Source organism: Malaclemys terrapin, chromosome 5 (assembly GCF_027887155.1).
Source record: "Malaclemys terrapin pileata isolate rMalTer1 chromosome 5, rMalTer1.hap1, whole genome shotgun sequence".
In the NCBI taxonomy this organism is placed as follows: Eukaryota; Metazoa; Chordata; order Testudines; family Emydidae; genus Malaclemys; species Malaclemys terrapin.
In genome coordinates this window covers 22,779,449-22,790,779 of record NC_071509.1, presented here as the reverse complement: position 1 = coordinate 22,790,779, position 11,331 = coordinate 22,779,449, and the positions used below count along the sequence as shown (strand labels likewise).

Genomic DNA, 11,331 nt, shown 5'->3' with positions numbered 1-11,331 from the left:
GATGGTGGGGGACAATGCCAGCCCCGTGTGTGTGTGTGTGGGGAGCATCTTGGGCGGGCCCTGCATGGGGGCAAGGTCAGGCTAGGGACTGACACCAGCCCCGTGCGGGGGTGATGCAGGGCTCAGGCTAGCCCTGCACTGGGCGGGAGGAAGGGGGCCGTTGGGCTAGCCCCAGGTGGTGTCCCATTTTCCCTTTTTGGACTCTTCTTATAGGTAACCACATCAAGGCTCTGCATTGTTTAATGTGCATTCTGTTTTAAATGTGTACATGCACATGAAATATCATTTGTGGGAAGATAGTTACAGGACGGGAATCGATTGTGTTTCCTCTCTGTTTTTTTAATTGGTGCCTTCCCAGGCAGTTACAGTCAGTTAGTTTCAGCAAGCTCTAATGTCACACACTTGAAGGAAGTTCTCAGTTCCCTTGGGATCTCTGCTGTAGAAAGAGCAAACACGCTGGAGGGGCCCTTGACTCAAGGAGCAGGCAGCTGGATTCTTGTGGGACCCCCCTGAAGCTTTTAACAAAATCAAACGCCAGCCACCAGGGGGGAGTGGCTTCTCCCCCCTGTCTTAAAACCCTTTGCTTTCAAAGCACTAAGGCCAACTGTAATATGATTCCTGGACCGTATATCCTGTAAGACGTGGGCATGCATTTGCATTGCACTAATTTCCTTTGCAGCTTGGAAAGAGAGAGAGAGAGCGCGCGCGGCGTGGAGGCTCAAAGTGGAGAAACTCCTCCAGCAGCCAGTGCCACATCACTATTCTGACTGCACATAAAGCAGCCCCAGCATGCTTCTGAAGCTCCTGCTGTTTCTTGGTGCCCTGGTTAGGGTCACTGAGCCTGCCCCACGTTGTGAACCCGGCCAGGAAACCTTAGGTAAGGCTAAAAACTAACAAGCGCCCCTTCATTCCTTTCTGCTGCTTCTGGAGGTAAACAGAAAGGGAGCAAACTTCAGGCTGAGGGAGGGGGAGAAATGAACAAAATCTCCCCCCCCCCCCCAGATGTGGGGATCGGATTGCTCTTTGGAAGGACACACAAACTGCCGATGCTAGTAACGTGTTTATGTTCTAAGCATGAATGAGAAGGAAGCCAACTGTGTTGCTTTGTAATAGAGAATCAAATATCTGATGTTGGTGGATGTAAAATGTTTCCCCCTCAGCATTTCATAGAGCATGTGTGGCTGTGTCTCTTTGTTGAAGTACTTACAAAGTTACAGTTGATAGGAGTAGGGTGACCAGATAACAAATGTGAAAAATTGGGACACTTTTTTTCCCCGGGAGGGGGGTATAGTTGCTTATATAAGACAAAGCCCCCAATCTTGGGATAGTCCTGATAATAGGACCCTCTAATTCCTGTTTTGGGGAACACAGAAGATTCTCCCTCGCTCTGGCCTTTTTTTCTAGGACAGTGACCCTCAGATTGTTGGAAGATGAACTTTCGATCTGGTGTGTGTTTTAGTGCTTATGAAAATCTTCTCGCATTTTCTTTTTGGTTACTTACTAAGTCCAAAGGAACTTTTATTTAGTCCAAATGAATTTTATGAGGAGCTAAGTGTGCTGAATAGCTGTAGATATTACAAAGTTTGGATAGATTGATTTGACAGACACTTTTACACACACTGAAATAAAAGCTAGATTTATATAGGAGCACTTGGTTAAAATGAAATGAAACCTTTTATTTCAGAAATTAAAGTTACGCTTAAAACTGACCTGTGCTGAAAAACTTTAGTAGCCTTTAAAAAACGTGTATAGTGTTTTATTTATTTATTTATTTGTTTTTAAATTAGCTTAATTCTGATTTCATGTACATGGGTATCAATACAGAGTAATTCTAGTGGAACCAAGAGTTACACCAAAGAAAACCCAAAGGTAAGGGAGAGGAAATTACGTCTAGTAGATTTCAATTTAAAGTGGTTTATAAAAGACATTGTATTTTGTTTTATAACTGGGAATTTGTCAGGGGAGGAAGGAAGTTAACCTGAAATTGGCCTAAATGTTACCCACAGAAGTTCAGCTATAATTTGAGTTTTTAAATATATTCTATTCTGTGGCTGAAATGGCAGACACTACAATTCATGGGCGATGCTGCATACAATCTGTCAGTGCAGCTTTCACAAACCTCAAAGTGAGGTCTACCAGAGACTGAAGGGGTTTATTTTTGTATCATGTTGCTCAAAGGTAAGTATCACAGAATATTCAGAGCTAGTTACAGGAAGAGACTATATAGGGTACAGTATACAGTTTCTTTATAGGATCTGATTATGCTCCAGTTAAAGTCACTTGGAATTTTGCCATTGACTTCAGTGTGGGCAAGCACAATACATAAAGGTAAAATTCAACTGGCAGCATGGGCCTGCAAAATTCAACTGCAGCAGAACTGCCACCTTTCTGAATAGAAGGGAAAGGTAGTTGTGGTCAGGCTCACAGATTATGCACACCCTGCATGTGGTGATCTAGGCTATGCATCAGCCCTGAATAGGGCAATGGGTATGGGTGTTAGAGATGGAAAAGGAACTGGCCAATGGCTCCAAAGTAAGATGGTTTCAGTTCCCCATGGAGGGGCATGTGAGGGAGTTGCATCTGTCACTGGCAAAGGAGTAGAGCGTTAGCCTGGAATTGTAGACACCTGGATTCCATCCCTGGCTCTGCCCCTGATCTTTTTTTTGTTACCTTGGACAAGTCTCTGTGTCTCCATTTCCCCATCTGTAAATTGGGAGTTGAGAGGATGAGATTCCATTCTGGCACACAGCCTGTTTCCTGGAGGGTCGTGGATAACACCCTAGCTAAATGGTATATTTCACTGATAACTGGAATACATCACTTTATCATTAGTGTCAGCAAAAATAAAAACAAAACAGAGGCAGTCTGAAATCCATATAGCTTAAAATACTAAAAGCGAATGATTTCCTCTGAGATTGGGCCAGCCCTGGTATTGAGACATTATAGGCAATAAAGCTTTAGGGGGCAAATTAATGAAGATAATATGTTTACTAAGAATGGGGTATTCAAAAGTTCTCAGCATTGTCCTAACTCTGCTCCCAATGAAGTAAATGGGAGCTTTAACAGCTCCTTCAGTGGGAACAGAGTTAGGGCAATGCTGAACATTTCTGAAAAGCCCATCCTAAATCATAGAATCATAGAATATCAGGGTTGGAAGGGACCTCAGGAGGTCATCTAGTCCAACCCCCTGCTCAAAGCAGGACCTAATCCCAACTAGCCTCCGGGGTAGAGAAGAACTCCTGGCTGCAAGCATCTCTGACCTCCGACACATCCTCTGCCTCTGGGTCTCCCTCCACCTCCACATCCTCATCCAAGATTTCCTCCTCCTTGCTCGGTCCACTCTCGACTGGCACGTGAGCCACCGAAGTATCCACAGTGGCCTTCGCAGTGGAGGTGGGGTTACCACCGAGTATCGCATCCAGCTCTTTATAGAGCCGGGAGCTCATGAGTGCAGCACCAGAACGATGGTTTGCCTCCCGCGCCTCGTGGTAGGAGTTTTACAGATCCTTCACTTTGCAGTGTGTCCCATAAATGGTTATTTCTGAGTGCAGGTGATTTGTGAGGGTCATACATTTTGCAATTTGCGTATAGCAAATCACTTCGCTCATCCAAATACCTAGTGCTACTGCTGAAAATATATAAAATATTTAGGTGGATAGGAAGGAGGCTTTGTATATGTGTATTTGAAGAAAATGTAACTGCTATCTTCGCAGCTGTCTCGGGTGCCATCTAGTGGTTAAAGGGCAGAATTGTGTTAGAAATTGTTATCACAATTTGTGATATAAAATATCTAAAGTTGTTAGGCACCTAAGCAGGAGATTTCCAAAGGAGATTTAGGCATCCAGATCCCACTGACTTTCAATGAAAACCTTCCCCACAAATCTATATTCAGGTATCTCATTATTAACAATATGCCAGACACATCCTACAGATAACCTTGTCCAGCTGTGCCAGAACATTCACATTCATACTCCAGAAAGCTTAGTTAAATAATAAACTTGGACAACCATGGCCGATTTGACTTTGCCCCTGATATCAAAAACAGCCCCTGCCCTCACGATGACCCTTTCCAGCCCAGAGAAGGCAGGTAAAACCCAATATTTTTGGAATTATATTTTATCTCTATAAAAATGTTTTCAAAACATATATTTCTCTACGGATATCCAAGGCCCATAAAAATCATTGCCTTCCATAGGCTTTGGAAAAGGCCCTATCTCTGTGTGTGAATGAATATACGTATAGTACACATGAATAGCGATTTATCTGCCTTAGGTATTTCTAAAACTACTTTTCCCTTGATGTCTATATCTACACACACACACACACACACACACACACACACTCAGATGAAAACATGCCAAAACAAACGCTAATGCTAAAGTTATGAACTCAAACATACTTAAGTTAATGGACCAAATTCTAGTCTTGGTTATACATGTTCAAATTTGGAGTGTTTCATTGATTCATTTGAGTTATGCTGGATTTATACCACTGTAACTCAGAGGAGAATTTGGCCCAATAATTCTACATAAATATTAACCCAGCCACAGTGGACATCCCATACAATGTACGGTACAAATTAAATAATATAAATAGTAATGTATTATGATTTACATTTAACAAGGAAAGCAGGAATAGAAACTACTAACTATATGGGGAAGTTGCCTTATAGGGAAATCTTAATTTCCGAACAGATCCTTTTCTACTGAAATTTTTCAAGTATGATTTCAGCCCAGTGATAACATTTTCCTCTGAATGTTTATACAAATTTGGGTCATGCATTTTTGAATTACGCCTTGTGACCGGGTACAAGGGCACTCTTTAGCCCAGATCCTATAGGTTTCGGGCAGCAGCCAGTTAACCCTGACCTATTAGATGAAGCAGATGAAATATAAAGGGCTGCCTGGGAGACAGCAATGGGGGAAAATAGCTGGGTATGAGCTGCACCGATGCTCACAAGTTTGTAGAGCTGGGGGGACTGCCGAACGGTGAATGTGGCTGTTGCCTTGGTTTGCTACTGTTGTGTTGATTTGAACTTTGTATAAGTTCCCATAAATGGGTCACTGAGGAGAAGGGACCAGGACTGACAGATTGGCCATCTGACTGTTTATTTGAACTGGGAAAACGACACCAGATCACATATGGTAGAGAACGTGGGGAGCTGATCTGGCCTGAAACTGAACACCAGTACTGCCAAGATGGAAAAGGAATCCCATCTCCAATGGCTTGTGAAGCAGCAGCAGCAACTCCAGTTCCAGTGATTTATGGACCAACTGCAGCAGATCCTCCTCTGTCTTGTGAACCAGGGACCCCTTGGAGTCCAAGGAGCAGGGGTAGATACATTGTCCCTATAGACCTGAGTGGGGAAGGGGCCCTGACCAAGATGGGACTGGAAGATGATCAGGAAGGGTACTTGGAGACATTTTAGTGGCTGGCCCTGGCACACCAGTGGCCCCAGGGGCAATGGTCCCTCCAGTTGGCCCCCTGTCTGACAGGAGGCACAGGCAGCATATAGGGCCTAAGACTGCACTATGGTCAGGGATTATAGAGCCCTTAGGCTGCTATTTTGAACCAGCTGGGTCTCATTGTGGAGGGTTACCACCAACAGTACCAGGCTGAAGCCTTCACCCTGGGCTGCAGCACAATGCCTCCTAGACCTTTGCTGCTGGTGGCTAAGGCCAGAATCTGAGTTCCCCAGGGAAATCATTGAGCAGGTGGTTCTCAAACAGTTCTGTCATATCATGCCACTGGGACCCCGGGAGTGGATTTACTGGCATGGGCAGCCAAACTGGAGACCGCAGTGTGTTTGGTTAAGAACTTTTTGGAGGCTGAACTAGATTGTGGGTCACCTGCCTGACCTGAATCAAGAGAAGTGGGTCCACTGGCTTCCCTGTGCAAGGTGTTGGTGTCATGAAAGAGGAGACAATGCATGGGAAGGTTGTTCCATGGGCTGGGCCAGCCCCCCCCACTGGAGACTACTCCTCCTTTGGGGCAATGGTCCCCAAAGGGTAAGTTGGGTGGGGATTAAAGGGGCTTATGAGAGAAGGGGAGCAGACAGGAGCTGCAGAAGCTGCTTCCTTGCTGACAGCCAATACTGACCAGAGGGGTATTGGTACAACCCTAGGGACAGGAAGGAGCCCAGAGCTACAGCTCCTGCACCGTTATGGAATGTGACTATGTCATAGCCTGCTTCGCCAAGACCTCAGCACTCCTCAGGGAGCTCAGTGCTCTAGTTATCCCCCTTACAGGAGGATAATGGAGTTGGTTGACTCCTGATCTGGCCAGACATTTTTCCATGAGCAGCAATTGGGACCCAATTTCCCAAGGATTGGGTGGGGTGGGGGTTGGGGGTGTTGCTGATAGGTTGTATTTATGGGGATTTCCAACCGAACCCCACTATCCAACTTAAGCTGCCCATAAACAGGAGAGCTGCGAAGTTAGTAGTGGCTGGGGCAAAAGAACTGTCATATCCAATGGTGCTGGATCAGGCCTGGGGACCAGTAATGGGCCTGCTACAGGAGGCAAACCAATCCTGCCTGGATCCCATCCTTCAGAAGGAGGCTGATGTACCGCTTGGGAAGAGCTTCCTCTTTGCTGATCCTGACCTAATACCCTAATGTAGAAAACACATAAGGAGCATCGTCTTACCCAGAAGTGAATTCTACTACCACATAAGATCTGAGGAGGTGGGCCCATAAATCCACTGCCACCCACTGTGGTTCGAATCCCCTGTAGGTAACCCTGCAGAGGTCAGACTCCCAGATACCACAGGCTAGGGCAACTCAGGGTCCCAGGGGCCCTACAGACCCTGATCCAGAGCCAGTGCAACAAATATAGAAGGGGACAGTGACCCAGAGTAGTTTGGACACCCCTGATAGATCCACACAAGGGTTATTACCTTTGGTGACCCTGTTGACGGATAATTAGTCTCTCACCAACTCCAGTGACTTTGTGCAAGAACACCAAAATCATGGAGAGTAGCCGTTTGTATGGGCATCTGGCCAGGGTGAACAGGACCCTGGTGGATGAGGTATAGGATGCACCGTACCCTCACTTTGAACTAGAGGGAGATGTTCTGATTCAGGTGGTCAAAGAGTCCAAACTGGGATATGCCAGTCACAACTGCTGGTTTCCAGCTCCTCAGGCTGGCCCATAAAATACCTTGGTCTGGTCACTTCGGTGTGAAAAACCAAACCAAACCAGAAATGGGTATTGGCTAATTTATTTTGGCTAGAGATATGTCGAGAGGTTAAGGACTGTTGCACTTCTTGTGCCAGCTGGTGAGTCCCCAGTCTATTCAAAGGGGCCCCTTGGTTCCTCTTTCCCTGGTAGATATATCATTTGATTGCACTGAGGTAGATTTAGTCTGGCCCCTGGAGCCTATGGCCAGGGGGTGCCACTATATTTTATTTATCTTGGACTACATCACCTGGTACCCTAAAGCAATTCCCCTGCAGTCAGTGTCAGCTCAGATGGTTGCAGATGAGTTGCTAAAGGTGTTTTCTCGGGTAGGCATCCCCTGGGTGATGCTGACTGATTAAGGCACCACCTTCATGTTAAGGCTACTGAATGAAGTTTGCTCCCAACTTAAAGTCCATAAGAACCTCGATCTGCCAGCCCCAAACAGGTGGGTTGGTGGAGTGTTGTAACTGGCCCTAAAGGGAATACTGTGCAAGTTCAACACAGCCGAATCCCACAATGGGGACAGACTGCTGCCACAGCTCATGTTTATTGTCAGAGAGGTGCCCCAATTTTCCACGGGGTTCTTTTCTTTTGAGTTGCTATATGGAAGGTGACCCCATGGAATTCTGTTCCTTGTGCAGGGAGCCTGGCAAGATCAAGGCACTAATGCTGAAAATGCAGTCCAATATGTCCTGAATCTTCTGAGATTGTAGTTAATGAGGGCCTTTGCCAAGCAGAAATGTACAGGGTGTGAAGCAAACACAGGAGCAGTATTACAATAGCATTGCAAGGCAGAGGGTTTATCAGCCTGGGGACCATGCCCTGGTATTGCTACCTAGCACCGAGGGCAAATTGCTGGCTAAATGGAAGGAGCACTTTGAGACAGTGCTGGGTGGGGAAAGATTATGAGATTTGGTTAGCTGGAAAGAGACAGGGCATCCAGATGGACCATGTGAACTTACTGAAGTCCTGGAATGGCTGAAAGGCAATGTTTATCCACCCAGTCCACAGGAACTAGACTAAGGCCCTTACATACCAGAGGTGGGGGGGGTCTGTCCTGCTGTAACTCTGGGAGACAACCTCACCATCCTGCAGAGATAGCAAGCCCACAAGCTAGTCCAGCCTTCCATCTTCACCATCAAGCCTGGGAGGATGCACCTCACTGAGTACCATACACAAATTATCCCAGATGTTAGGTACAGAAAGGAAAATTCCGGATCTGAGTGTGAGAGATGGTGAAAAGGGAGCTAGAAAATACGTTAGAGCTAGGGGTAGTCAAGGAGTCACCAAGTGAATGGGGTGGCCCCACTGATTTAGTAGCCAAATCTGACAAGTGTGTTCACTTTCGTATTGATCTTAGAGAGGTTAATGTCGTGTCGAGGTTCAGTACATATACCATGCCCAGAATAGATGCTGGAAATAACTTAATAACCATGCTAGACCATATGAAAGGCTACTGGCACCAGAGTCTAAAGATGAGACAGCCTTTGCCACCCTTTTTATCCTCTCTCATTTTTGAACTCTCCCATTTGGACTCTGTGGGGGCTCCCGCCACGTTCCAGTGGTTAATGGATAGGGTACTGCAGCCCCACTGGCAGTACTCTGAGGCCTATCTCAATTACATTGTTGTCTATTGTAGCACCAGGAAATATCATCTCAAGTGGATTGCCACTGTCCTGCCATCTCAAAGGGAGGCAGGCCTAACAGCTAGCTCTGCAAAGTGCAAGGTGGGTTGTGCTGAAACAAAATACTTAGGATGTGCCCTGGGGAATGGATGAATCTGACCCTTAGCCAGTAAGGGAACAGCCCTGTTAGAGTTCCCTACAACCCAGTTCCCTACTACCAAATGGCAGGTGAAATTGTTCCTGGGCCTAACAAGATGCTATATAAAGTGACAAAGAGTCCTGTGGCACCTTATAGACTAACAGAAGTATTGGAGCATAAGCTTTTGTGGGTGAATACCCACTTCGAAGTGGGTATTCACCCACGAAAGCTTATGCTCCAGTACTTCTGTTAGTCTATAAGGTGCCACAGGACTCTTTGTCACTTTTTACAGATCCAGACTAACACAGCTACCCCTCTGATACAAGATACTATATGTGGTCTGTCCCTGGGTTTCCCACTGTAGCCCCCTCCCCCCAGGATCCCCTGAAGGATAAGGCTGCCCCGAAAGGTCCAGTTGACTTCAGGCTACTTGGATTTATTTGGCACACTCAGGCACATCTTCTGCAGCAAACCAGTGCCACTGAGCCTGGATTTTACCAAGGAATTCATACTACAAATTCATGCCTCCAAGGTGGGACTTGGGGTGATTCCATGCAGTTGGTGGAAGCTGGAGGACACCCTATTGTGCCAATCACTGTACAGACAGCCCCTGCCCTGAAAAGCTTAGAGCAGGGCCTGTCTGTATAGTGCCTGTGCCTAAAGGCTCAGAGAAAGGAACACAAGTTGAAGAGTGGGAAATAAGGCACAAAGAGGTTAAGTGATTTGCCCAAGGTCACACAGTAAGACAGTGGCAGAGCCAGGGACTCAGTTCACATCGCCTGAGCTCTAGTCTGATGCCTGAGCCACAAGACTGTCCCTCCTCTTCAGTAACACCCTGCTATTTAGATCCCTGACTAAATTGTTGGCGTTTTGAATGCTCCCTGACCACATCTCACCGGCTATTTTAATCTGTTACACCCGCAGCTGAGCTGATTTAACTTTCCCTTATGAAAGAAGCATTAAAAGAAAGGATCTGCAGGCCTCTAAGTTAGCATTGTTCATGGAAAATGCACGTTAAAAAGCAGCCCGGCCACATGCGTCATTGTCAAAAACTCCAGCCAATCTGGCAGTCCCTGTTTTTAAACTGGTAGTTGCCCAAGCACAGATTTCAAAAGCACCTTATCTGAGGCCAAAATGCATTTATTTCGCTGTCATTTTCTGTTTAAAAGATTCAGCTGGAAGAGCTCCTCATAGAGTGACTGTAAGAACCAGTCAGACATGCAGGATAGCACCAAGGACCTGTTTCTGGAGGCATTCAGACTGCAGAGGAGAGAGGCAAATGCCTCTGGTGGTTTGGAGGAAAGAGTAACTGCAACACAGTTAAGCAATGGGGTGGGTGATCGCTTCAGCCTCAAGGAGGACAGAGACTATGGCCATGTCTCCAACCCACAATGTCTTTGGTCTTTGATCTTCTAGGCTTCCAGAGGGTCCTAAAATGAGTGGTAATAAAATGAAAGGATAATGTGGGGAAAACTTCCAAATGTGTATTGTTTAGAGGAGAGAGAATTACTTCTTCCTCTCATACTGCTATGAATTATTTTTCAAAGCAAAGGGAGGTTAGGCATTAATCTATATCTCAGGTTCTCAAACTTCTTCATACTGTGGACCAGGTCTTGAGAGGACATTATCTCATGGATTGCATGCCTGCCATTCACGATCTTGCCTACCCCGTCTTATTTGCAATCACATCACTTCCCTGTGACACCCGCTCCACTCTGTTCCTCGCTCGCCCTATTTTCCAGGAAATATTTATCTTCTTCCTGGTGTTTTTCTCCTCCTCTATCCCTGCACATGCTGTCTTGCCAGTTGGTTCCCTTCTGCCCTGGACACACTGCTTGGCCACTTAGTCCTTTTCTCCCTGGATGTACTGCCCAGCTGCCTCATTCCCTTGTCTCTTGGAAATTCCTCTCCCTTTGGCATTAGTCACCTCCATTCTCACTGGGGGTTCTGGTCCCTGAAAGTGGCTCCTGTCTCTTCAGTTCCCCCTATTATTATCAGTGGCCATGTAGAGCAGCTAGGCAGCCTTCCACTTATTGTTTTCAGCTGCTGTTCCGTGCTTTCCTTTGCAAAGCAGAATTACCCAACAGTATTTGTTTTGTTGTGTATTGTTGCTTAATAGCAGCTTTTGTCTAGATAATGTTTCAAGGAAAACATTCATTGTGAAAACTGAGTTGGTTAATTATATAGTCTGGCAAAAAACAAACAAACAAACCCCCCAAAGTTAATATCCATGGAATTTGAAATGCTTTGTGTATATTCTGAAAAGCAGATGTTTTGTCTATAAACCCTTCTAGAAAAGGAATGAATATTTCCAACAAAAGAAGCCCAGGGTTTTCCTCTCATAGTCACAAAGAAACTCAGTGAACCAAGAAGTGGATGTGTCAG

At 45.9% G+C, this 11,331-nt stretch overlaps 1 protein-coding gene across 1 annotated transcript in view; it reads left to right on the top strand.

Annotated features, from left to right (window-relative positions):
* The first annotated feature begins 587 nt into the window (after positions 1-587).
* The window catches only part of CPZ (carboxypeptidase Z), a 62,428-nt gene continuing 51,684 nt past the window's right edge, over positions 588-11,331 (top strand). The window contains exon 1 of the mRNA XM_054028851.1: positions 588-877. Within this exon, the coding sequence (XP_053884826.1) occupies positions 790-877 (88 nt within the window). The 5' untranslated portion in view covers positions 588-789. The remainder of the gene's footprint in view (positions 878-11,331) is intronic.